This window comes from Balaenoptera acutorostrata, chromosome 19 (genome assembly GCF_949987535.1).
Source record: "Balaenoptera acutorostrata chromosome 19, mBalAcu1.1, whole genome shotgun sequence".
Classification (NCBI taxonomy): domain Eukaryota; kingdom Metazoa; phylum Chordata; class Mammalia; order Artiodactyla; family Balaenopteridae; genus Balaenoptera; species Balaenoptera acutorostrata.
This window is the reverse complement of record NC_080082.1, coordinates 62,672,341-62,700,190: the sequence shown is the minus strand read 5'-3', so window position 1 is coordinate 62,700,190 and position 27,850 is coordinate 62,672,341. Positions and strand designations below refer to the sequence as shown.

The window sequence follows — 27,850 nt, the reverse complement described above, 5'->3', positions numbered from 1 at the left end:
AGAATCACAGGTCTCTGGACTCACTGAGGCTCAGGTTCTTTGTGTCTCAGCGCAGAGGGAATTCAGGGAGAGGCAAAGTGATAGGCAAGAAGTAGATTTATTAATATAGGACGCTTGTGAGAGATGCAAGGAGGCAGGCAAGGAGGCTCTGCCCCAAGGATTAAGTGGGCTACAATTTTGTAATCAAAGGAAGGTGGGGGAGGGGAAAAGACCACCTTCTTGCAGTAGTCGCCAGGCTTACATCACTAGCTCCACCTTCGTGTTGGGCAGGAGGGTGTCTGACCCTATGAGGTCTACCTAGGACTGTCATAGCACTTATTCTAATCAGTAGAAGGGTGGTAACATTTTTCTTCCACCTAATGACCTGGGGCCTATCTCGTGCTTTTATTTATGGCTTTATAGTTAAACAAGCCTGCTTCCCTCCACAGCGTTCCCATAGCTTTCTTGAGCTGGTGATCTCAATTTAAAAATCAGCGTTCTTATCCACTCAACTCATACCAATTAAGCAGCTGCTGTGTGCCAGGCACTTTGCTGGAATCTTTTGCTTCTGTAGGGGCGGAAAACTTGGCTTTCCATGTTCTTTGGCTGGTCTAATAATTAAATTGACATAAGGCAGATTAACAAATTTAATTTGGTATGTGTGGGAGCCCCGTATAAACTCTGAAGCTCAAAGACATTCAGGCAATTGAAGCTTATATGCTCCCCCGACCTAAGGAGAACTGGGTAGGGATCTGGGGCTTCAAAGCGAAGGAAGACATCCCACAGGAAGATGGCAAGGGCAAAGGCTTGGTAAACAAATGTTTGCCACTCCTTGCAGGTGAGTCTTTCTTTTTTTTAACATCTTTATTGGAGTATACAGGTAAGTCTTTCTGAGATAAAAAGTTATCTCTGGTAATAGCTCTCTTCCTGCCATGGGCCTCCTAATCTAAATTATTTTGAGCAATTAAGGGAGCGGCAAAGAGCTTTCCCTGAGTCTGCAGGGTCTGAATTGCTTTCAGCTCAACACAATCCACATGACAAAGTGGCAAATTTGGGGGAGACAGATTCCACTCCCCCTCACTTCTCTTCAAGCAATCCTTCCAGTGACTTAGAAACATATTAAAAGTCTTGTTTATGTTTAAGAAACCAAAGCTCAGAGATGGAGAACTTGCCCAATGTGTCCTTTTACCGACTGTTCCCCATAACTCTTGCTCCATGGAATTGGACTCCCAGGGCCAAGGGTGGATGGACATTTTTTTAAAAAATAATTAATTAATTAACTAGGCTGTGCCAGGTCTTTATTTTTATTTTTTAATTTATTTTTTTAATTAAAAAAATTTTTTTTAGATTGATTGATTGCTATGTTGGGTCTTCGTTTCTGTGCTAGGGCTTTCTCTAGTTGTGGCAAGCGGGGGCCACTCTTCATCGCGGTGCGTGGGCCCCTCACTACCGTGGCCTCTCTTGTTGCGGAGCACAGGCTCCAGATGCGCAGGCTCAGTAGTTGTGGCTCACGGGCTTAGTTGCTCCGCAGCATGATGGGATCTTCCCAGACCAGGGCTCGAACCCATGTCCCCTGCAATTAGCAGGCAGATTCTCAACCACTGCACCACCAGGGAAGCCCTGTGCCAGGTCTTACTTGCGGCATGTAGGATCTTCGTTGCTGCTTGCGGGATCTTCGTTGCAGCATTTGGGATCTTAGTTCCCTGACCAGGGGTCGAACCCAGGCCCCCTGCATTGGGAGCACGGAGTCTTAGCCACTGGACTACCAGAGAAGTCCCTCTCAGCAGACCTTTTTAGCCTTCCCAACTGCGTCTAAGATGCTGTGTCAGAACATCTGCCAATTTGTTCCAAAGCTGGTCCGCAGACGACTGCTGGAGCCCAGGGAATGTTCTGAGAGCTCCACGGCTCCCTGTCTGAACACCCTCGACCTGGTGGCCTTGGGTGTGAGCAGTACCATGGCAGCTGGCATGCACATCGTGGTTGGGGAAGTGGCCAAGTTCATGGCTGGACCTGCAATCGTCATCTGCTTCTTGGTGGCCACCCTGTCTTCTGTGTTGTCTGGGCTCCGCTATGCTGAGTTTTGGACCTGGGTACCAGGTCTGCGTATCTCTACAGCTGTGTCACAATGGGACAACGGGATGCCTTCATCATTGGCTGGAATCTCGTACTCTCCAGTGTCATTGATGAGATGGCAGGGGTGGGGGCAGCAAAGGACTTATTATGGGAAACCAGGAGGGGGGTCTTCAGTCATTCCTGAGAACTCTGTTATCCACCTTGTGTGATGTAATATGTAACGGTGGCAGGAAAACCACACAGCTTCATTCTACTGAGCTCTATCCTGCTTTCCTTAAATGGTGGACCAAGAACCTAGAAGGAAAGGGAGCTGTAGGGAAGGGGTGAGAGGGGGCATGTCCCACAGGCTCATTCCCTCACCATTTTCAAGTTTTGGCTCAGCTGTTGCTTTCTTGGAATTTTCCCTTACACCTCAGTTTAAAATTTCAACCCTCATCTCCCAGACCTCCCACTCTCACTTAACCTGTTTTCTTTTCTTGAATAACATTGACCTCCTGCCATATTAAATAAAATAGACCCATTTTTTTTGGACTGTCTGGGTCTACTCTCACCACTCAATGAAAAGTAACTCTTTGAGATTAGGTATTTTGTCTGTTTTTGATTTTTTGGTTTTTGGTTTCTTTGGCCGTGTCGTGCGGCTTGTGGGATATAGGATCTTAGTTCCTCGACCAGAGGTCAGGCCCGTGCCCCCTGCAGTGGAAGGGTGGAATCCTAACCACTGGACCGCCAGGGAAGTCCTATGCAGCGACTTACTTTTTTTTTTTTTTTTAAATTAATTAATTAATTTATTTTTGGCTGTGTTGGGTGTTCGTTTCTGTGCGAGGGCATTCTCTAGTTGCAGCGAGCGGGGGCCACTCTTCATCGTGGTGCGCGGGCCTCTCACTATTGTGGTCTCTCTTGTTGCGGCACACAGGCCCTAGAGCGCGCGGGCTTCGGTAGTTGTGGCGCACGGGCTTAGTTGCTCCGCGGCATGTGGGATCTTCCCAGACCAGGGCTCGAACCCGTGTCCCCCGCATTGGCGGGCGGATTCTCAACCACTGCACCACCAGGGAAGCCCCGCGACTTACTTTTAATATTAAAATTTATTCACTCAATTAAATTCATTCTCAGCTTTGCCAGACCTGGTCATGAACAGAACTCTTTTCCCAGAGTTCCGTTTTCACAAACTTTCTGTAACTTCCTTCTCTACATTCAGATTTTATACTGTGCTTCTCCCACCCTCCTCACTTTAACCTAGCTTTGGGACAAATTAATTTCCTTTAACAAAATGCATGTCCATTCCTTATAACTTTTTAGAAACTTCCTTGCACACAAAGATGTTTTCCTTCTTAATTACATATATTAACCAGAACCTTAACCCTTAGAAAAGTTAATTTCTAGTCGAAACTAAGAAATGTGCAATTGTGAACTATTTGTTATGCTAGCATTTTTTAAATTGAAGTATAGTTTATTTACAATATTATATCAGTTTCAGATGTACAACCTAGTGATGCAGTATATTTACAGATTATATTCGATTAAAAGTTATTACAAGATAATGGTTATAATTCCTTGTGCTCTAAGATACCTCCTTGTTGCTTATCTATTTTATATATAGTGCTTAGTGTCTGTCAATCCCAAACCCTTAACTTGCCACTCTCCCTTCCCTCTCTCCACTGGTAACTACCTGTTTGTTTTCTGAATCTCTGAGGCTCTTTCTGTTTTGCTATATACATTCATTTGTAATTATTTTTTTAGATTCCACATATAAGTGATATCACATAGTATATGTAAAAATACTGAGTCACTATGCTGTACACCTGAAACTAACATAATATTGCAAACCAACCAACTATATTTATAAATAAATAAATAAACAAACAAATCCATTCAGGAAGAAAAGCACCTTTGTGGGTGTTGTGGGATCTATCACCATATGCCCAAAGAACCCTGGAGAAGTCCTGTCTATCTGTGGATCTGGGAAACACCAGAAAGATGTCTATGTGGGCTACGGAAACTGCAGAGCCAGGGAACCTGCTTAGACCCCTCCTCTGGTGGTGAGAAGGTGGGGGGAACCTGGAGAGTACTGACCTGGGCAGATTCCCAAGCAGGAAAGAGAATGTGCAAAAGTCCAGTCTTCTCCAGCGGAGATTCCAACTGCCAATAAAACCAGCCTGGTCAAAGCAAATGCAGCAGTAAGATAAACTTTCCCCTTCCCCCTCCAAGGAAACATCTCGTGGGGCTGATCTATCCAGAGGCCACCTCTCCCACCACAGAGAAGGAAAGTGGTGAGTGAGTGCTCAGCTACCCTAGTTAGGCAGGACACCGCTGGAGACCCAGAGTACTGAGGCTGGACATCCGTGACAAGGGAGAGGAAGCCTATTGGGAAAGAGGCAGATAAGCATTTCAAAGGGCACTAAAGCAATTGCTTTCAACAGGGGGTCCTCTTACAAGCCTCTGGGAGTACTACACCTGGGAATCTCCCTACTGGGTCCACCAGCACCCTCAAAAGCCCTGATTGCTAAACCCACACCTCCCGCCACTCTTCGGGGGCTCCTTGTTTGAGCTTCCACCTGCAGCACCCAAGGGAGCTCTGGTAGACAGGGTGCATGCTCAGAAAACTGGCCACCTGCTATGGGCAAGGGTGCCCACAAATTGGAGCTATAGCGCCACCTTCTGGAAAACCAAAAAGAGGCTTCCAGGAGGCCGTCTGCCGAGTTGTAAGAGCAGAGAAGACGTAAAAGCTTGAGAATTCTCCACAAGAGGGAGCAAGAAGAGTGGAACAGATGTACTGATACAAAGAGAAAACCGCAGATAACGAAGGACACCACCATGGAACACAATACCCCAGCTGTGAAAGCACTAATGCAAAACTCCAAGGAAAATAGAAAATAAAAATGTCATTACAAAAATAAAATAATACTTTTCCAGCAGTTGAGCTCAAAGCCACAACATTTTGTGATTTAGCAGTTAAAGAATTCAAAACTGCTGTTTTGAAGAAACTCAGTGAGCTACAAGAAAACTCAAAAAGAAAATTCAATGAAATCTAAAAACAAACAAACAAAACACACACTATTAAAGTGGGATTTTTACCAATGAGATAGAAACCATAAAAAAGAACCAAACAATTGCTGGAGCTGAAGAACTCAGTGGATGAAATGAAAAAATGCAGCAGAAAACATCTGTAGGAGAGTAGAGAAAACAGAAAATAGAGTAAGTGAGTTAGAGGATAGGAATTTTGAATAGAACTTAACAAAGAAGAAAGAATGAAAAAGAGCAAAGAAAGCCTATGTGATCTATGGAGTTCCATCAAAAGTACTAATAGTAGAATAATTGGGAACCAGATGGAGAAGGAAGGGAGAAGGGAACAAATATTTATTTAAAGAAATATTAGCTTGGTGTGATGAATTGGGAGATTGGGATTGACATATATACACTAATATGTATAAAATGGATAACTAACAAGAATCTGCTGTATAAAAAAATATAAATAAATAAAAAGAAATATTAGCTGAGAACTTCTCAAACCTGAAGAGAGAATTGGATATGCAAATACATGAAGCTCATAGGTCACCCTATTATCTCAATGCAAAAGATCTTCTCAGAGAAACAGTACAATGAAACTGTCAAAAATCAAGGACAAAGAAAGAATCCTCAAGGCAGCTAGGGAAAGGAAAATTGTAACCTACAAAGGAATCCCCATAAGGCTATCAGTGGATTTCTCAGAAGAAGCCCAGGAGACTGGAATGACATATTCAAAGTGTTGAAAGGAAAAGATTCCTGGCCAAGAATATTCCATCTGGCAATGTAACCCTTCAGATGTGAAGGAGAGAGGCTGGGAAATTAGGGTGTCACGAGGGGTGATGGTCATGACACTCTCACCTTGAAACACAGGGTAATGGTTGAATGAAAAAGGAAAAAAGAAAAACAATGTAAGCATATCTCTTACATTTACCAAAGTCACTGTGAGATGAACTAAATATAATGGTAAATTATATTGGACATATGAGAGGGTGAGGAGAAAGAAGCAGAGGTGGAAGTGAGTTACATTCTCATAAATCATAACAGGAAGATAATGCCTGACAATTGGGGTCTTTTAAATTCTATACAATGTGATATTGGAGGTAAACATCCTCAAGGCTTAAATCTCTGTCCTAATATTATTTTAAACTCTTTGCATGGTTTCTCCTATTATGTTATGGTTGTTTTGAAAAGTTAGACTCCTTTAAGCATATGACGTTTATTTCAGTATAAGGTGTGTGGAATGGATTCCATATAAAGTGTCTCCAAATGTCCCACTGTTGTTAAAGAGGGGAGTGCCCTTTACTTCTAAGTCCCTGATGCCTATTTTAGTGCCTGGCACACAGTGGGCCCTTTGGCAGTGTTAGATGAATGAACTATATACTCTACTTCTTTTACTTGGCCACACATTTTTTTTTTTTTTTTAAAGGATTTTCTTATTTATTTATTTATTTATTTATTTTTGGCTGTGTTGGGTCTTCGGTTCGTGCGAGGGCTTTCTCCAGTTGCGGCAAGCGGGGGCCACTCTTCATCGCGGTGCGGGGACCGCTCTTCATCGCGGTGCGCGGGCCTTTCTCTATCGCGGCCCCTCCCGTCGCGGGGCACAGGCTCCAGACGCGCAGGCTCAGCAATTGTGGCTCACGGGCCCAGCTGCTCCGCGGCATGTGGGATCTTCCCAGACCAGGGCTCGAACCCGTGTCCCCTGCATTAGCAGGCAGATTCTCAACCACTGCGCCACCAGGGAAGCCCGGCCACACATTTTTTATTTTATTTTATTTTTATTTTTATTTATTTATTTACAGCTGTGTTGGGTCTTCATTGCTGCGTGCAGGCTTTCTCTAGTTGTGGCGAGTGGGGGCTACCCTTTGTTGTGGAGCACAGGCTCTAGGCGCGTGGCCTTCAGTAGTTGTGGCATGTGGGCTCCGTAGTTGTGGCTTACGGGCTCTAGAGCACAGGTTCGGTAGTTGTGGCGCACGGGCTTAGTTGCTCTGCGGCATGTGAGATCTTCCCAGACCAGGGATCGAACCCATGTCCCCTGCATTGGCAGGCGGATTCTTAACCACTGAGCCACCAGGGAAGCCGTTGGCCATACATCTTATCCAGTAGCAGCATCGCACTGTTGAAGCATTTAAACTTTGCCACTGTTGGAGCAGAAAAACTTTCCCCCTCTATCCTCTTAGGGTCTTTGACTGGAGCTTACAAAAAAGACAGACCAAAGGCAAATTACCAGGAGAAAGGATTATATACAGGACCTAACAAAAGTATAACTTGCTAAATGATTAAAGTTACAGGCTTATATACTCAACTTAGTAGGGGGAGGGGGTAGGGAGAAAAGGCTTCTATGGGAAGAACAAATGGGTTTCTTTGGGAAAGACAAATAAGTCAAGAGAAGAAACCAGAGATGAGAAAGTTTGCAGTAATGTTTGTGCAGATGTGAGTGGTCTTTCCTCCTTCTTCAGGCTATAAGACTCTGGGAGAAGAGAATTACAGTAATGGGTTTACTCACCTTTGCCTCTTTGGGAGTGGCCTCTCCCCAAGTGGGAGTTTCTGGCAGCCTTACTTACCAGAATTTTCTGCTTTGAGTCAGACAAGGGAAGCTCTGAGAAGTCTTTCTGCATCTGTTGCATCTCAATGTCTTCCCTCTGAAATCATCTTTCTACCAACTCTTGGGTTTTGAGCGGGTCCCCAACACAACCAGCTAAAACGCTCAACAGCTTAAGCCAGTTCATTCCATCTTGTGTGGTTGGCCCTTCAAAAGTTAACATAGGGCTTCCCTGGTGGCACAGTGGTTAAGAATCCGCCTGCCAATGCAGGGGACATGGGTTCGAGACCTGGTCCGGGAAGTCCCCACATGCCACGGAGCAACGAAGCCCGTGCGCCACAACTACTGAGCCCACGTGCCTAGAGCCCATGCTCCGCAACAAGAAAAGCCACTGCAATGAGAAGCCCGCGCACCGCAACGAAGAGTAGCCCCCGCTCGCCTCAACTAGAGAAAGCCCGCACGCAGCAACAAAGACCCAACGCAGCCAAAAATTAAAAAAAAAAAAAAAAGTTAATGTAACAGTCAACCATGACAGTTAAATCCCAGGTTGGTGGTGTGTGCCCAGTGTTTTAGCATGTGTGTTATTTGATGCATGTCATAATCCTGTCAAGCCTCCACCAGCAGCCACCCAGCTGCAACGCTCCCCTCTCACTCCCAGGTTTTTCCTTCCTTACCTCTTACATCCTATTTCCCTTCCCTGCCTGGGTTCTCAGCTCTCCCTGCAGAAGGGGCCCTTGAAGAAGAAGACTAAGTCGCACTCCCCTTTATCTTCTTCCATCCCTTTGTGCAAGGCTGGATGCAGGCACCATGCTTATTAAATGTTTTTGTTGCTTGAGTTAACATCAGAGATTTTAAGCTCCCCTCCTCCTGGTTGGGGCCCAGGTGGGCTTGGCGGTTCCCCGCATTTGAGTGTCTCAGGCCATGGGCGGGCTGTGCAAAGTCGAGTAGTGTTAAGAGTACTGGAGGCAGCAGGGTTGGGAGTGGGGTCCCCAGTCTTACAGCCCCTACTTCTCAGGGTCCTTAATGATCAAATGAGTTCAAGAGTCCATGGATTTTTGTGACTTTCTGTTTGAATTAAAAAAAAAAAATCCCACAAGGACTCAGAGGCAAAGAATATACAAATCAATTTTCACTGCAAAGTAAAGGAGCTGTTACAGTGGAGGATTACTAGACTGAATGTCAATATTATGACATAGTATGAGTGTGTTTCGTGTTTGGTAATTGCAATCATTGTTGCTTTTGTTGTGGTCATCCATGTACAATGCTTGATGTCAGTCTATTTATCTCTTGTAAAAATAAAATACAGTGTGTGGGGGCTTCCCTGGTGGCACAGTGGTTGAGAATCCACCTGCCAATGCAGGGGACACGGGTTCAAGCCCTGGTCCGGGAAGATCCCACATGCCGCAGAGCAACTAAGCCCGTGCGCCACAACTACTGAGCCTGTGCTCTAGAGCCTGTGAGCCACAACTACTGAGCCCACGTGCCGCATCTACTGAAGCCCGTGCGCCTAGAGCGCGTGCGTGCTCCGCAATGAGAAGCCCGCACACTGCAACGAAGAGTAGCCCCTGCTCGCCGCAACTAGAGAAAGCCCACGTGCAGCAGCAAAGACCCAACACAGCCAAAAAAATAATAATAATAAATAAATAAATAAATAAATTTATTAAAAAAAATACAGTGTGTGTGTGTGAAAAAAAAGTAAACAATGCTTGATAGGATAAAAAAAAAAAGAGTCCATGGAAATAATCAATAAACAATCTATAATAGGAATAGAAAAGAGTTTTATTTGAGCCAAACTGGGCACTATAGCCCAGTAGTATAGCCTCTTACATACGTCTGAGGAAATGCTCTGGGTTTTGTTTGTTTGTTTTTGTTTTTGTTTTTTTGGCTGCACTGCTCGGCATGCGGGGGTCTTAGGTCTTAGTTCCCTGATCAGGGATCCAGGTATCAAACCCGTGCCCCCTGCAGTGGAAGCTCGGGGTACCTCCTGGGAATTCCTGGAACTGCTCTGTTGAAGCATGGTTTTCAGCACAGTTTTATACCTTATCCGAACAGAGAACATACATCAAAAATGACAGGGTATATTCCATCAAGGTTTCAAAAGAGATAGACTTAGTACATAGACAGTGAGGCAACAGGACCCTGGAGTCTGGGAAGGGAACCTTATCTTCCAGGGACTGTTAACATGGACGCCATGAGAAGGGAGTTGTTCCTCCTTATCTTCAAAACAGACGTTCTTTGCCTCAATGGTTAAAGCAGATGTGCTGCGAGGGTTGGACAGGCTGTTTTAGTTCACACAGAGTTCAGGCTGAACCACGTATAAGCCAAAATGACTTCCCCATACCTCAATATGTGTTCATTTTCTCCACCACAAGCAGACAAAAATTTTAAAACCATAGGATCCAGCAATTCTACTTCTGAGGATATACCCAGAAGAATTGAAAGCACACTCTGGAAGAGATATTTATAGACTCTTGTTGATAGCAGCACTATTCACAATAGCTAAAACATGACAGCAGCCCAAGTGCCCATTGACCAATGAATGGATAAGCCAGATGTAGTATGTACAAATAGTAGAGTATTATACAGCATTAAAAATGAAGGGAATTCCTTTTTTTTTATATAAACAATATTTTATTCAAATAAAATTCTGAACATTTCTTTCATTTAGAATATTTACAAACACTCTCTGAAATGCAAGACTGTGTCATCTAGGTTCTAAATTAAAGATGAATGTTCATAATCAGAAAACATTTTTATGTGATCTTCAGAGTTGTATCATTCTTTGGTTTTTCGGTCTTCCCTCTTTAATGAAATAAGTGATTACTCAAATATCAGGGTTGTGGTTTTTTGTTTTTTTTTTTAACTTTGGGTTTATTTATTTATTTATTTATGGCTGTGTTGGGTCTTCGTTTCTGTGCGAGGGCTTTCTCTAGTTGCGGCAAGCGGGGGCCACCCTTCATTGCGGTGCGTGGGCCTCTCACCGTTGCGGCCTCTCTTGTTGCAGAGCACAGGCTCCAGACGCGCAGGCTCAGTAATTGTGGCTCACGGGCCCAGTTGCTCCGCGGCATGTGGGATCCTCCCAGACCAGGGCTCGAACCCGTGTCCCCTGCATTGGCAGGCAGATTCTCAACCACTGCGCCACCAGGGAAGCCCAGGGTTGTGTTTTAAAAGTCATTGAGTATATACTTTATAACGTTGGCTTTGGTGGCCTTCGAATTTCAGTCAAGTGTGGTTTAGTTGAATGCACATCATCATACAGCATTGGTGACTACGATGATGGCGTTAGTGTACAGAGCATCTGTCAAAGATTAAACAATGGGCTTCCCTGGTGGTGCAGCGGTTGAGAATCCGCCTGCTAATGCAGGGGACACAGGTTGGAGCCCTGGTCTGGGAAGATCCCACATGCCGCGGAGCAACTAGGCCCGTGTGCCACAAATACTGAGCCTGTGCGTCTGGGGCTTGTGCTCTGCAACAAGAGAGGCCGCGATGGTGAGAGGCCCGTGCACCGCGATGAAGAGTGACCCCCACTCGCCACAACTGGAGAAAGCCCTCGCACAGAAACGAAGATCCAACACAGCCAAAAATAAATAAATAAATTAATTAATTTAAAAAAAAGATTAAACAATAACAAAATTCAAGGACGTACTGTATAGCACAGGTAACTCTACTCAATACTCTGTAATGGCCTATATGGGAAAAGAATGTAGAAAAGAGTGTATATATGTATATGTATAACAGATTCACTTTGCTGTACACCTGAAGCCTACACAACATTGCAAATCAACCACACCTCAATAAAAATTTTTTTTAAAAAACAGTCGAATATTTTTAATAGAGGGTTATTTGTTTCAACCCAGTACATTCTCAGTAAATGTCTAATGTGTGAGGCCACTCTTTCTTGTTTGGAATCTATTCTGTAGTAGGCTGATAATACCACTTCATTGGTTTTCTTTTTTTCCAGTTTACTGAAGTATGATTCACAAAAGTGCATATATTTAGACTGTACAAAGTGAAGATTTCTTTAAGATGTCCAAAGTGATGATTTAATACACATAGACACTGTGAATGATTACCACAATCAAGTTAATTAACTGTCACCTCCCATAGCTTCTATTTGTGTGTGTCTGTGTGTTGAGAACACAAGCAGTTCTCTCATACTAGATAGCAAAAATACAATACAGCAGTATTAACTATAGTCAACATGATATATATTAGATACCTAGAACTTTTTCGTCTTTTAACTGAAAGTTTCTACCCTTTACCAATATCTCCCCACTTTCTCCACCACCTACTCCTTACAACTACAGTTCGAATTTATGGTGTTATGAGTTTAATTTACTTAGATTCCACATATAAGTGAAATCATACATTGTTTTTCATTGTCTGATGTATTTCAATAAGCATAATATCCTCAGGTCCATTCACGTTTTCACAAACAGCAAGGTTTCCTTCTTTTAATGGCTGAATAATATTCCATTGTCTATATATACACACTACATTTCCTTTTCCTTTTTTGTTTTTTTGATTATAATGTAAGATTTTATTTAACAGTTATTGGAAAATAGAAAATGTTATTAAAAATTCCATTCACGGGCTTCCCTGGTGGCACAGTGGTTGAGAGTCTGCCTGCCGGTGCAGGGGACACGGGTTCAAGCCCTAGTCTGGGAAGATCCCACATGCCACGGAGCAACTGGGCCCGTGAGCCACAATTACTGAGCCTGTGCGTCTGGAGCCTATGCTCTGCAATGAGAGAGGCCGCGATAGTGAAAGGCCCGTGCACCGTGATGAAGAGTGGCCCCCGCTCGCCGCAACTAGAGAAAGCCTGCGTGCAGCAACGAAGACCCAACACAGCCAATCAATCAATCAATCAATCAATCAATCAATAGAAATGCTGTAGAATTATTAAAAAAAAAAAAAAAAACCTTGGGGGTTAGTTCTGTGAAACACTGCATAAAAAAAAAAAATTCCATTCACAATTACATTCAAATTTACATGGTACCCAAGGAAAAAAATTTAGAAAATAGTATTTAATACTTTTATGGAAGAAAATGATAAAATCAAACAAGATAAAAACATTTTAATGCATCTACAAGCTCAATATCAGGGACATGTACTATAAATTATTACCCAAATTGACCTACAAAGTTAATGTAATTCCAATAAAAATCTCAATAGATTTTTTCATGAAATTTGGTGAACTTATTTTAAAATTCCTGTGTATGAGAAGATGTTCAGGAATAGGCAGGGCAGCTATGAGAAGAACTAAGAGAATTTGCTCTTCTAGATATCAAGAATTATTTTAAAGCTATAGTAATTAAAACAGTATGGAATTTTGTAGGGTTAAAAATAGATTAATTAGACAAACTTGAGAGCTTAGAAATAGACTCTGGCTTATATGTATATTTGGTTTATGAGAAAAGTGACCTCAAAAATGGAAACTTATTGGAATAATTGGCTATCTGTATGGCAAGAAAGAGAATTAGATCATTGTCTCTCTATAAAAAAAAAATTCCAGGTAGATTAAAGGCTTAAATTTGTTAAAAAATAGTTTTAAAATACAAGAGGACAATTTTATGATCCTGTGAAGAAAAATATGTTTAGATACATGGAAAAAAAGCACAAATTGTAAAGAAAATTGATTCATTTACATTAAAATTTAAAATGCCTGCATGACAAAAGGTAACAAAGCCAAACGACAAAGATTTTTGCAACATACATAACAGACAAAGAATCTCTCCAAAATATATAAAGAACACTTTACCACCAGTAGGATAATGAGAGTAGCTAACATTTATTAAGTAGTTACTATATGCCAGGATCTGTTTGTTCTAAGTGGTTAGCATGTATTAACTCCCTTAACCACCAGAGTAATCCTATGAGATACTATTTTTATCTTTGTCTTACAGATGAAGAAACTGAGCCACAGAGAGTTTAGGTAACATCCAAGTACAAACAACGGTTAATGACACATTTGGAATCGAAACTAATGCAGTTCAGCATGTCTGCCGCTAACCACTATGTAGAATTGTGTCCCTCCCCCCGCAAAAGAAAAATAATTCAGCTGACCAGCAAGCAAAGATGTGAACATGTTATTCATAGAACAGTTGCTGGAATTGCCAGTAAAGATGAAAATATGCCCAACTTCATTAATCAGAGAAATGCAGTTTATTTTATTTATTTTATTTTTATAAATTTATTTCTTTATGTATTTATTTATGGCTGTGTTGGGTCTTCCTTGCTGCACGCGGGCTTTCTCTAGTTGTGGTGAGCGGGGACTACTCTTCGTTGTGGTGCGCGGGCTTCTCATTGCAGTGGCTTCTCTTGTTGCGGAGCACGGGCTCTAGGCACGCGGGCTTCAGTAGTTGTGGCACATGGGCTCAGTAGTTGTGGCTCACGGGCTCTAGAGCACAGGCTCAGTAGTTGTGGTGCACGGGCTTAGTTGCTCCACAGCATGTGGGATCTTCCTGGACCAGGGCTTGAACCCGTGTCCCCTGCATTGGCAGGCAGATTCTTAACCACTGCGCCACCAGCGAAGCCCAGAGATGCAATTTAAAATTTTAATGATGTTTCTCACCCATCAGATTGGCAAAATTTGTAAAAGTCTGAGAATACTAAATGGATTTGACAAGATTTGACAAGATAGGAATTCAAATATCCTGCAGAATAGAGTGTAAACTGGCACACAAACGTTGGAGAGCAAGGTGGCAATATTTAGTAAAACAGACCTATAGGTACCTGATGACCCAGCAATTTCACTTCCAGGTAAACGCACACATAAAGAAAAATGTGTGTTATGATGTTTAATGCGTTTTATTTTTTTTAAACATTTTTATTGGAGTATAATTGCTTCACACTGCTGTGTTAGTTTCTACTGTACAACAAAGTGAATCAGCTATAGCATACCTATATCCCCATATCCCCTCCCTCTTGCGTCTCCCTCCCACCCTCCCTATCCCACCCCTCTAGGTGGTCACAAAGCACCGAGCTGATCTCCCTGTGCTATGCGGCTGCTTCCCACTAGCTATCTATTTTAAAATGAAGGGAATTCTAACACATGCTACAACATGGATGAACCTTATGGACATTCTGCTAAATGAAATAAGCATGACAGGAAAGGACAAATATTGTTTGATTCCACTTAAATGAAGTACCTAGAGTCATCAGATTCATAGAGACAGAAAGTAGAATGGTGATCACCAGGAACCGGTGGAGGAGAAAGAGGAAATTGTAGTTTAATGGGTACAGAGTTTCAGTTTTGCAAGATGAAAAACTTGTTCGGTTGCACAAAATGTGAATGTACTTAACACTACTGAACTGCATGCTTAAAAATGGTTAAAATGGTTAAATTTTCTGTTGTGTGTATTTTACCACACACAGACTCCACATCTCAGAACGGTTGCCTGAGGGTAACCCCACACGCTCAACTGGCTGATTGTATCCCTGCAGGCTTGCCCCGCCCATCCCCGAGCGTCCCCACCCATCCCCACCCAGGGACTGAGTTGTCTTTTATTGTGGAAGCGTTCCCAGATTTGGTTGTTAGAGATGTATCAGCTCCAGCCCTACACAGCTTAAACGGAACCTCACTGACTCTGATCCAGTGCTTCAGTTCCTGCTCCAAGAATTTGGTAAGTCTTGGGCAACCCCTCTTCTGCAGGAGACTGGGCGCTGAGTTCAGATCCTCCTAAAGAGACCTCTGCATTCCAAGTGTGCAGTTGGGTCAGCGTGACTCCAGCCTGCGGGTGGCAAGACCCATGTTCCAGATGAAAGCAGAAGGAGCTGTGAGCTGTGTGTGGTTGTGTAAGAAGAGGTGGGGTAGGGGGAGGTTGCATCAGTGTCTGGAGGCTCTGACTCATGTTTTTTTGATTGGTGTTCAAACAATATTAAAGCTTACCCTTATATAGGGTTTATGACATGTGGACCACTGATGTCAGTCTCCTGTATACTGTTGGCCTGCCGTATCTGTGGATTCCTCCTCTGGGGGGTACAAGGGGAGACTGTAAGAAACTTGAGCATTGCGGATTTTGCGCCGAGGAGGAGGACTGTATGGTGATTTACATTAAATCGCTTTTGGGTTCGTTACACCCAGCAACTCTGTGAAGCTGGCTCTACTATTTATCATTGGCTGAACTTTTTTTTTTTTTAATATTAATTAATTAATTTTATTTTTGGCTGCGCTGGATCTTCGTTGCTGCACGCGGGCTTTCTCTAGTTGCGGCGAGCGGGGGGCTACGCTTCGTTGCGGTGCACGGGCTTCTCATTGCGGTGGCTTCTCTTGTTGCAGAGCACGGGCTCTAGGCGCGTGGGCGTCGGTAGTTGTGGCACTCGGGCTCAGCAGTTGTGGCTTGCGGGCTCCAGAGCACAGGCTCAGTAGTTGTGGCGCACGGGGCTTAGTTGCTGTGTGGCATATGGGATCTTCCTGGACCAGGACTCAAACCCGTGCCCCCTGCATTGGCAGGCGGGTTCTTAACCACTGCGCCACCAGGGAAGTCCTTGGCTGAACTTTTAAAAAATGGTGGCAAAATACACATAACATGAAATTTGCCACATTAACCATTTTTAAGTGTACAGTTCAGTGATGTTAAGTATATTCACATTGTTGCACAACCAATCTCCACAGCTCTTATTATCTTGTAAAACTGAAACTGTGTCCTCGTTTCACGATTACTCCCCATTTCCCCCTCACCCCAGACCCTAGAAAACCACAATTCTACTTTCTGTCTCTAATCAAATGAATTTGACTACTCTAGGTACTTCATAGAAGTGGAATCATACATTTTTTGTCTTTTTGTGACTGGCTTATGTCACTTAGCATAATGTCCTCAAGGTTCTTCCATGTTGTAGCATGCATCGGAATTTCCTGCTTTTTTTTTTTTTTTTTGGCTGTGCCGCGAGGCATGCAGGATGTTAATTCCCAGACCAGGGATTGAAATTGTGTTCCCTGCAGGGATATCTTGGAGTCCTAACAACTGGACCAGCAGGGAATTCCCTTTCCTGTCTTTTTAAGGCTGAATGACATTCCACTGTATGTATAGACCCCATTGTATTTATCCATTCCTTTGTGGATAGACATTTGGGTTGCTTCCATCTTTCCGCTACTGTGAATAATGCTGCTATAAACATGGGTGTACAGATATCTCTTTGAGACCCTATTTTCAGTTCTTTTGGGTATATACCCATAGGGGGAATTGATGGATCATATGGTAAATCCATTTTTTAGTTTTTGGAGGAACCACCATACTTTATCTCCAGCAGCTGCTCCATTTTACTTTCCTACTAACAGTGTCCAAGGATTCATCAGCAGCATTTGAAAAAGAAGAAAACAGAGGTCCAGAGCAGTAAATGACTTGTTCAAAGGCACAGGGGTGTTGGCAGAGCCAAGATTCTAATCAGAGTTTCTTGGCTGTTTGAATGCTTGCTCTTAACCAAAATGCAAATTTGGAGTATCAGGTACGGAAGCAACCGATGATAACTTTTGTTCACTGGGTCAGCCTAGCCCTACAGCCTTGTAATGAGGAGACATTTCATGCCCCAGAGGAGCAGGAAACAGAGTTCCATCATTTCTGATTCAGAATGAAGATTAGTCCTCCCTCCCTCCAGGCAGCTGGGAGCCACTCTGGTTTAATGCTTTCCCTGGGCTGGGCTACAGTCTGTCCCTCCCTGCAAATTCCATCTCGTTTTGCCCCAACTCAGAGTTCTAGTTCAATTTCACTCCGCAAGCCGTGAAAGAGAAAGCTTCAGGTTTCAGGATCCTTGGTGTAGAAATGTGTGGAGTGTGAGATTGTTGTGAAATCCAAGTTCATGTGCCTGACGCACGCACAGTGAGACCAAACAAATTGAAACATTGGTGTTTGGAGCAGGGAAAGGTTTATCAGTTGCGAGGGTGCCACCCTCTTGAGAAGTTGGGAGAAATAGGTTGATCTCAAATCCACCTTGCTGGCTGGCCGGGTTGCAAGGTTTCTAAAGGAAAGAGGAGTAAAGGGGAGGTGATCTTTGTGATTTTAGTTTCTGGATAAGATCTCAGTTGCAGACTTCCTGACAGCGTTTTTGTGACTCAGTGGGTCATTGGTGATTGTGATTGATCTACGTGTTCCTGCAAAGCAAACTAGTACGTCAAGGTCTTGTGATCCCTTAACTTCTTTCTAGAAGAGAGCAAAAACAATGGTTGAGGCATTTTGTTATTTACTTAGAGCCTACGTGACAAGTTAAGAATGTCAAGCAGGTTGGTCCCTGCTGTTTTTTCCTTTAAGGCCATTTGGTACTGCTTTTCCTTTGTTTCTGCCTACTCTCACTTCCCTAACTAGTAACTGCTTGAGTCTGCTCTTTGGAACTTGGGAAGACCTAGGAGACTAAATCCTTTCTTTACAGACCAATGAGGGGACACAGAGAAACTTTTGTATGAGGAGGGTCCTGCAGGGTCCTGCCTGAGTTCAATCCCCCTTTTCTTTGATACCCCTCAATCCTGAGGGGAACAGGGTTGGGACAAGAAAGGGAATAAAGTTTTGGATGGCCCCATCATCCAAATCATAAACTCAGCAGGGGAATTCGGTTTTACAGGGACTTGATTTCATTGCTCTGATCACCGAGCCCCTTAAACTGTCACTTCACTCACATCAAGGAAGGGAGGGAATAAAGATGATAATAATAAATTTCCCTGTTTTATAGAAGAAAGGAGGAGAAAGTGGTATATAGCTCATGCAAAATCAAACAAGCTACACACCACAGTGCTAGATTTGAACCAGCAGAGCTGGTTGATGTCTTTTCTTTTTTTAAAAGTAATTTATTAAAAAAATCTTTTTGGCTGCGTTGGGTCTAAGTTACTGTGTGCAGCCTTTCTCTAGTTGCGGCGAGTGGGGGCTACTCTTCGTTGTGGTGCGCGGGCTTCTCATTGCGGTGGCTTCTCTTGCTGCAGAGCACGGGCTCTAGGTGCGTGGGCTTCAGTAGTTGAGGCTCACCGGCTCTAGAGTGCAGGCTCAGTAGTTGTAGCACACGGGCTTTGCTCCACGGCATGTGGGATCTTCCCGGACCAGGGCTCGAACCCATGTCCCCTCCATTGGCAGGCGGATTCTTAACCACTGTGCCACCAGGGAAGTTCCAAGCTGGTTGATTTCACTTTAAGGATCAACATTCTTATCCATTCACCTAATAGTATTTAAGCAGCTACTGTGTGCTAGGCACTGTGCTGGAAGTTTTTGCTTCTATAGGGGTGGAAAACTTTTCTTTCTAGGTTCTTTGCTGAGTCTAATAATTAAATTGATATACGACAGATTAAATAATTTCCTACGTACGGGAGCCCCATAAAAACTCTGAGGTTCAAAGACAGGCAATTGAGGCTTATATGCTACCCTGAGCTAAGGAGAAGGGGGTATGGATCGGGGGCTTCAAGGGGAAGACAACTCACAGAAAGATGGGAAAAGCAAATGCTTGGTAAGCAAATGTTTGCCACTCCATGCAGGTAAGTTTTTCTGAGATAAAAAGTTTTCTCTGGTTAAAAAAAAAGTTATCTCTCTTCCTGGCATAAGCCTCCTAATCTAAATTATTTTGAGCAGTTAAGGGAGAGGCAAGGAGCTTTTCCTGAGTCTGCTGGGTTTTTTTTTTTTTTAAGTTTATTTTATTTATTTTTATTTTTGGCTGTGTTGAGTTTTCGTTGCAGCGCGTGGGCTTTCTCTAGTTGTGGCGAGCGGGGGCTGCTCTTTGTTGCGGTGCGCGGGCTTCTCATTGCGGTGGCTTCTCTTGTTGTGGAGCATGGGCTCTAGGCGCGCGGGCTTCAGTAGATGCAGCACGCGGGCTCAGTAGTTGTGGCACACGGGCTTCGTTGCTCCCTGGCATGTGGGATCTTCCTGGTCCAGGGATCGAACCCATGTCTCCTGCACTGGCAGGCGGATTCTTAACCACTGCACCACCAGGGAAGTCCAATCTGCTGGGTCTTAATTGCCTTCAACTCAAGACAGTCCACATCCCCAAATAGCACATTTTGGGGATACATAATCTGCTCCCCCTCACTTCTCTTCCAGCAACTCTTCCAATAACTTTGAAATACATTAAAAGTCTTCTTTATGTTTGAAGAAACCAAAGCTCAGAGACAGAGAACTTGCCCAATGTGTACTTTTACCACCTGCTCCCCATAACTCCATTGTTCTGTGGAATTGAACTCCCAGGGCCAGGGGTGGATGGACGTTCTTGATGGCTTTGTGTCTTGCTTTCTCCGCAGATTGTAGCCTCCTCAACTATGTCTAAGATGCTGTGTCAGGATGTTTACCAACTTGGTCAGAAGCTGATCCGCAGGCGGCCTCTGGAGCCCAGGGAAGAGTCTGAGAGTCGCATGGCTCGTTGTCTGAACACCCTCGACCTGGTGGCCCTGGGCGTGGGCAGCACCCTGGGAGCTGGTGTGTACATCCTGGCTGGAGAAGTGGCCAAGGACAAAGCTGGGCCAGCGATTGTCATCTGCTTCCTGGTGGCCGCCCTGTCTTCTGTGTTGTCTGGGCTCTGCTATGCCGAGTTTGGGGCCCGGGTACCGTGCTCTGGTTCTGCGTATCTCTACAGCTATGTCACAGTGGGACAACTGTGTGCCTTCATTACTGGCTGGAATCTCATACTGTCCTATGTCATCGGTGAGATGATGGGGGTGGGAGGAAGGTGTGGGGCTTAAGATCAGGAAACTAGGAGGTGGCATTTAGGTCTTGACTCATTCGTGAGAAATTTGTTCTCCACCTTGTGGGGTGAAGTGGGTAATAGTGGCAGGAAAACCCCACAACTTCATTCTACTCTGCTCTATCCTATTTTCCTTAGATTATGGGGCCTAGAACAAAGAAAGAAAGGGAAGTGTAGGGAGTGGGTGAGAGGGCGGCGTGTCCCTCAGGCTCACCCCCTCACCATGTGGAAGTCTCTCCTCAGTTGTTGCCTTCATGGGAGTTTCCTTTGCTCCTTGATTTAAAATTTCAACCCTCATCTCGCAGACTTTTCACTCCCACTTAACCTGTTTTCTTTTTCTTTTTCTTTCTTTTTTTTTTTTTTGCATAACATTGATCTCCTAACATTAAACAGTTGACCTATTTTGTAGATCATCTGGGTCTACTGTCCCCAGCCCATGAAAAGAAACTCTTAGAGATTAGGTATTTTGTATGCGTCCCCCCCACCTCTCCCACATACATCCCATGACACGTGATAGGGGTTCAATTAATGTTTGTTAATAAATATTCCTTCTTCTGTTGCTGCAGGCACTGCCAGCGTGGCCCGGGCCTGGAGCTCCGCTTTTGACAGCCTGATTGGGAACTACATCTCTCAGGTGTTACGGGGAACTTTCTCTCTGCATGTGCCCTACTTCCTGGCCAAGTACCCAGACTTTTTTGCTCTGGGTTTGGTACTGCTGCTTACGGGTGAGACAGGGTTCAGTGATAGCATGGGAAGAGTGGGGTGTGGAGGGGGAGCTGGGGTGGGAAAGGCTTGGGATGGAAGAATGGTGGGGGGCTTACGACTGGAAAGAGGGGTCTGTGATATGAGACACAGGAAGGCAAGACATAGATCATCGTTTCCCACTGTTGGCACCACTGACAATTTGGGCTGGATCATTCTTTGGTGTGTGGGGCTGTTCTGTGCATTTGAGGGTTTTTTTTTTTTGGCCGCGCTGCGTGGCATGCGGGATCTTAGTTCCCCAACCAGGGGTCAAACTTGTGCCCCCTGCAGTGAAAGCGTGGAGTCTTAACCACGGAACCGCCAGGGAAGTCCCAGGTTTTTTTTGGTTGTTGTTGTTGTTGTTGTTGTTGTTTTGTTGTTGTTGTTGTTTTGTTTTTTAAATCACTGTCGGATGTTGAGTAACATCCCTGGCCTTTATGTACTAAATACTAGGGACGCCCACCCTCCAAATTGTGTCAATCACAGTGTCTCCAGACATTGCTAGAAGTCCCCTGGGGGGGCAAAATCACCCCAGGGGAGAATCATTTACTTAGACCAGTGAGTTTCTTCCTTTGTACTGAGATCAAAGATTTTTTTTTAAATTAATTAATTTATTATTTATTTTTGGCTGCATTGGGTCTTTGTTGCTGCACGCAGATTTCTCTAGTTGCGGTGAGCGGGGGCTAATCTTTTGTTGTGGTGCGTGGGCTTCTTATTGTGGTGGCTTCTCTTGTTGTGGAGCACGGGCTCTAGGCGCATGAGCTTCAGTAGTTGTGGCACACGGGCTCAGTAGTTGTGGCTCACGGGCTCTAGAGCGCAGGCTCAGTAGTTGTGGCACACGGGCTTAGTTGCTCTGCAGCATGTGGGATCTTCCTGGACCAGGGCTTGAACCCGTGTCCCCTGCACTGGAAGGTGGATTCTTTTTTTTTTTTTTTTAATTTATTTTTATTTATTTATGGCTGTGTTGGGTCTTCGTTTCTGTGCGAGGGCTTTCTCTAGTTGTGGCAAGTGGGGGCCACTCTTCATCGCGGTGCGCGGGCCTCTCACTATCGCGGCCTCTCTTGTTGCGGAGCACAGGCTCCAGATGCGCAGGCTCAGTAACTGCGGCTCACGGTCCCAGTTGCTCCGCGGCATGTGGGATCTTCCTAGACCGGGGCACGAACCCGTGTCCCCTGCATTGGCAGGCAGACTCTCAACCACTGCGCCACCAGGGAAGCCCTGGAAGGTGGATTCTTAACCACTGCACCACCAGGGAAGCCCAAAGATTTTTTTTTAATTGAGAGGAAATTCGTATAGCATAAAATTAACCATTTTGTTATTTCCCCAGCTTTACTGAGATATAATTGATATACATTGTATAAGTTTAAGGTGTACAATGTGATGATTTGATAGACCTGTCTACTGTGCGACGATTGTCACAATAAGAAATTAACCATCTGAAAGTGTACAATTAAGTGGCCCTTAGTACATTCACGATGTTGTGTAACCATCACCTCTGTCTAGTTCCAAACATTTTCATCACCCCAGAAGGAAATCCCATACCCGCTGAGCGCTCACCGTCCAACTCCTCAATACCCCAGCCCCTGGCAACCACGTGTCTGCTTTCTGTGTCTATGGATTTGGTTATTTTGCACGTTTCATATTCCGTCTTGCCCGCAGGAGTACTGGTTCTGGGAGCTCGTGAGTCGGCCCTGGTTAACAAAGTGTTCACAGGCTTGAACCTCTTGGTTCTCAGCTTCATGATCATCTCTGGCTTCGTCAAGGGAGATCTGCACAACTGGCAGCTCACAGAACAGGACTACAAACTGGTCACATCTGGACCCAATGACACCTCTAGGTTAGGAGGGTATCCTTGGCCCTAGTAATGCTTGTGGGGGCACGTGCGCAGAGCTGGGAATATAGTGGGGACTAAAGAGATCTGGGCTGATGGATCCAGGTGACGGGGTCCTGGAGCCCAGAACTTGTGGTATTAACCAAAAAGTCCAGTACAGATGGCTGAACACAGCTCACCCACATTCTTTCTTGCTCTTTCTGTCACCATAGATTGGGCCCTCTGGGTTCTGGAGGGTTTGTGCCTTTTGGCTTCAATGGGATTTTCCAAGGAGCAGCTACATGTTTCTACGCATTTGTTGGTTTTGATGCCATTGCCACTACAGGTAACATGGTCATTGTGTGTCCCATCAGGGATTTGGGCACAGATTAGGCTGCCCTTGGGCATAGGGGTTTCTTTTGGAGGTTCAGGAGGAAAGGGGATTTTTTTTTTAATTAATTAATTTATTTATTTATTTATTTATGGCTGCGTTGGGTCTTTGTTGCTGTGTGCAGGCTTTCTCTAGTTGTGGTGAGCGGGGGCTACTCTTCGTTGCAGTGCGCGGGCTTCTCACTGCGGTGGCTTCTCTTGTTGGGAGCACGGGCTCTAGGCACGTGGGCTCAGTAGTTGTGGCGCACGGGCTTAGCTGCTCTGCAGCACGTGGGATCTTCCCGGACCAAGGCTTGAACCCGTGTCCCCTGCACTGGCAGGCGGATTCTTAACCACTGCGCCACCAGGGAAGTCCAAAAAGGGGATTTTGTGATTTCATCACAGTGTGTTTTCCTGGCCCAATACTTCCTCCCATCCTGCAGGGGAAGAAGCCCGGAATCCTCAGCGATCCATCCCCTTGAGCATTGTGATCTCGCTCTGCATCTGCTTTCTGGCATATTCTGGGGTCTCGGCGGCACTCACCCTCATGGTGCCCTACTACCAGATTCATCCCGACAGCCCCTTACCACACGCTTTCCTCCATGTCGGCTGGGCCCCTGCCAGATATGTCGTGGCTGTTGGCACCCTCTGTGCTCTTACATCCAGGTCAGTGTCAAAGCTTTCTCCCCATCTACTGTCAGATGCTCAGGTATCCCAGCCCTTGGGATTGAGAGACAAGAGGGAAAGACACCTTACCCCGCGTAGACTAGGGAGCAGACACCCCAGTCTGTTCTGCTTCTCCACGTCCTCACACGTGTTCCCCTTTTCTCTTCCAGCCTCCTGGGTGCCATGTTCCCTATGCCTCGTGTCATCTACTCAATGGCAGATGACGGGCTCCTTTTCCGGGGACTTGCCCGGATCCATGCCCGTACACGCACCCCCATCATGGCCACCTTGGCTTCTGGAACTCTTGCAGGTAAATAAACAATACCTATTCCTTCTTTTTTTTTTTTTAAAAAAAATATTTATTTATTTATGGCTGTGTTGGGTCTTCGTTTCTGTGCGAGGGCTTTCTCTAGTTGTGGCGAGCGGGGGCCACTCTTCATCGCGGTGCGCGGGCCTCTCATTATCGCGGCCTCTCTTGTTGCAGAGCACAGGCTCCAGACACGCAGGCTCAGTAGTTGTGGCTCACGGGCTTAGTTGCCCCGTGGCATGTGGGATCTTCCCAGACCAGGGCTCGAACCCGTGTCCCCTGCATTGGCAGGCAGATTCTCAACCACTGCGCCACCAGGGAAGCCCACCCATTCCTTCTTTGATCAATTTTCTTAACTTGGATATTTCTACTGGTTTTTCACTCCCTCTCCACCTTGTTTGTGCCCTCGTTCTAGGGGTCATGGCATTACTTTTCGAGCTCAGTGATCTCGTGGACCTCATGTCAATCGGGACCCTGCTTGCTTATTCCCTGGTGTCTTTTTCTGTTCTTGTCCTCAGGTGAGACTACGCTACACCTTGGCTGGGGGTCTTTGACTCTTGGGGATTGAAGGGGAGATAATCGTCGTTTGTCTTCATGCTGCCTTCTAAATGTCCCGCTAGGCTTAAGTTGGGAAAGAGATGGATTAGACTGCTTGTTGTTGGATGAGTAGGGGCTGCTGTTAATATTGACTTAATACCTCTAATTCAGGTATCAACCAGACCAGAATTTAAGCAAGATTGAGAAAACAGAGAAAGGAACTGAGATGAAGCCCGTAGTTGAAGAAAGCCCTTTGGAATCTGTTCCTGAAGCAGGAACCTCAAAGATTCTAAAGAGTCTGTGTGACCCTATCAACACCATCCCCACTCGGAAATCTGGCCAGATGATCTATGGATGTGCCTCGCTGCTTGGTGAGCAGTGGGAGTTCTCTTTGGTGGTATTCTGAAAGTGAGAGGATAGGGTGGGCGTGTGTATTTTGGCGGTTGAGGTGTCTTGGAGATATGATGGCCCTTCGTGACGTGGGCAGTTTTGGGGAGGGGTGTGACCCAAGGTTGTGAGCTGTTTGGCTTCTGGAGTTGAACCTGTTCTCCTCCGCCTTGACCCCTGCAGTTCTCCTGCTGACGGTCCTGAGCCTGATCCTGGCCCAGTGGCCCAGCCGTGTGTTCTCTGGAGACCCCGTGTACACAACAGCGGCTGTGCTGCTGCTACTGTTCGTCACTGGGGTCACTGTCATCATTTGGAGGCAGCCCCAGAGCCCCACTCCTCTTCACTTCAAGGTAGGAGACCTTATGCGCCCAACTATCCACGCTGAGTGCGTGAACTATCCACGCTGAGTGCGTGAAGTCTGCATGCTTTGAGATCTCCACATCCTTTGCTGGACCAGGGAAGAAGGGGAGTCATTAAAACTAATGGACCCTTCCCTGATCCACACTCAGTGCTTTACGTACCCGACTTCAGTAGGCACTGAACGCACAGCCTGAATAGGACTGGAGCCTTCTCGAGCATGTGGGGCAGAGGCCTGCCTCTCAGACGTCTGTGGTGTGTTCAGGGAATAACTGACTTTGCCCACAGGTTCCTGCTTTGCCTGTTCTCCCACTGATGAGCATCTTTGTGAATGTCTACTTGATGATGCAGATGACGTCTGGGACTTGGGCCCAATTTGGTGTCTGGATGGTGATTGGTAAGTGGCTTTCTGGGATTAAAAGGCCTCTTGAATGACTGAACCTAACCCTCTTTCTACTACCTCTCCCCGCAAACTGTGTCAGATGCCATAACAGCAGGCCTGTTGGGCATGTGTAAGCAGGGAGGGCACCTACTTTTCCTTCTCATTGTCTTATTTCTCTACTAGGATTTGTCATATACTTTGGATATGGGATCCGACACAGCTTGGAGGAGAATAATCGACAGCCACCAGCCTCCAACTCCCAGACTTTTGATAAAAACATCCCTGGTGCTGAATCATCTTAACCACAGGCCATAGATGCTGTGTGGAATCCCACCATGACTGGAGGTATCTTCTGGTTCAAGGGGGCACTTTGAGGCTCTATGGTGTGCGAAGGTGGGATGAACTTACAGCCCTATATTTAATGCCAGTGGACAAAATGACTTCTATGTTGTATAATTTTTAAGTAACCATTTCAAAGCATTACATATATATACATATACATATATATATATATATATATATATATATATATATATATATATATATATATATATATATATATATATACACTCAGAAAAGTGCATGCTTCATACCTGTGCAGCAAGATGAATTTTCACAAAGAAAGTACAAGGTAACCAGAAACTAGAGAAAAAATAAAATATTAACCTGCAGGTAAGAATTGCCTTCTTGTGCCTTTTTCCAGCAAAAACACATAGATGGCCACATGGGAAGAAAACATAGGTAAATATATATTGTGTTAAGAGTTGCACTGTATTTCCTTTTTTTGTGGTGTGATTCTCCATTTTATTAATCTTCTTTAATGACATTCAATAACTTTGTTATTATTGCCAAAGAGCTGAGTGGAAATTATTCCTAAATATTTTAAAATTTTGAGGCTGTTGTATTATTATTATTATTTTGGTTGCACCACACAGCTTGCAGGATCTCAGTTCCCAGAACAGGGATGGAACCCGGGCCACAGGAGTGAAAGCCCGAAATCCTAACCATTAGGCCACCAGGGAACTCCCAATGCTATTATAATTTTTTTCTCTTCTTTTTGTTACTGGTGAAGTGAAAAACAATTTTGTGTGTTTATTTAAAATTTTCTTTAAAAAACTAAATATATACAATTTTTAATTTACAATCATACCTCAGTAAAGCTGGAATACAAATAGGGAAATTGGATGACTTTATCCCATTCATCATTCATTTTTAAGATAACATCATACAGTGATTCTTAAACTTATTGGATTTTTGATACCTCCATATTTCCACTGGGATATTTTAATACACATCTGCTGTCTTCACACATTCATTCATTTTTTAAAAATTGAGCTATAGTTGATTTACAATATTAGTTTCAGGTGTACCACACAGTGATATAATATTTTATAGATTATATTCCATTTAAAGTAATTATATATAATGGCTTTATTTTCCTGTGCTGTACAATATATCCTGTAGCTTATTTTATACATAGTAGTTTGTATCTCTTAATCTGTCACCCCTATTCGCCCTAACCCTTCTCTCTCCCCACTGGTAACCACTAGTTTGTTCTCTTTATCTGTGAATCTGTTTCTCTTTTGTACACATTCATTTATTTTTTAGATTCCACACGTGATATTACACAGTATTTTTCTCTGACTTATTTCACGAAGTATAATAACCTCCAGGTCCATCCTGCTGCAAATGGAGAACTTCATTCTTTTTTTATGGCCAAGTAGTATTCTATTGTATTTATATACCACACCTTTTTTTATCCATTCATCTGTTGACAGACACTTGGGTTGCTTCTGTATCTTGTCTATTGTAAATAATGCTGTGAACATTGGGGTGCATGTATCTTTTTGAGTTAGTGTTTTTTGCTTTTTTCAGATGTATAACCAGGAGTGGAATTGCTGGGTCATATGGTAGTACTCTTTTTTACTTTTTGGGAAACCTCCATACTGTTTTCCATAGCGGCTGCACCAACTTCAGTAGACATTCGCTTCCCATCTTCAGTGCCTCATCTCTTCTGTTTACCTGCAGGCTTGAAGCACAACTGTACACTCT

At 44.4% G+C, this 27,850-nt stretch overlaps 1 protein-coding gene across 2 annotated transcripts; it reads left to right on the top strand.

The window, feature by feature from the left end:
- The first annotated feature begins 764 nt into the window (after nucleotides 1–764).
- LOC103003123 (cationic amino acid transporter 3-like) lies at nucleotides 765–26,269 on the top strand. 2 transcript variants are annotated; one of them, XM_057533530.1, is made up of 12 exons: nucleotides 765–817; nucleotides 19,803–20,202; nucleotides 20,809–20,967; nucleotides 22,643–22,820; nucleotides 23,027–23,139; nucleotides 23,606–23,828; nucleotides 23,999–24,138; nucleotides 24,551–24,653; nucleotides 24,844–25,043; nucleotides 25,243–25,409; nucleotides 25,705–25,813; nucleotides 25,982–26,269. In XM_057533530.1, exons 2-12 carry the CDS (start codon nucleotides 19,821–19,823, stop codon nucleotides 26,098–26,100), a joined length of 1,893 nt encoding a protein of 630 aa, XP_057389513.1. In that variant the 5' UTR covers nucleotides 765–817; nucleotides 19,803–19,820; the 3' UTR covers nucleotides 26,101–26,269. The 2 variants fall into 2 exon arrangements, with proteins under 2 accessions (XP_057389513.1, XP_057389512.1); XM_057533529.1 differs by lacking the exon at nucleotides 765–817 and adding an exon at nucleotides 15,147–15,219.
- Nucleotides 26,270–27,850: the final 1,581 nt, after the last annotated feature.

Bases quoted from the DNA above. Each gene is read 5' to 3' on its own strand.
- LOC103003123 (XM_057533530.1), top strand. From the start codon at position 19,821: ATGTCTAAGATGCTGTGTCAGGATGTTTACCAACTTGGTCAGAAGCTG. The intron at 24,139-24,550 runs GTAAATAAACAA...CCCTCGTTCTAG, and splicing joins GGCTTCTGGAACTCTTGCAG to GGGTCATGGCATTACTTTTC. The intron at 25,044-25,242 runs GTGAGCAGTGGG...TGACCCCTGCAG, and splicing joins TGGATGTGCCTCGCTGCTTG to TTCTCCTGCTGACGGTCCTG.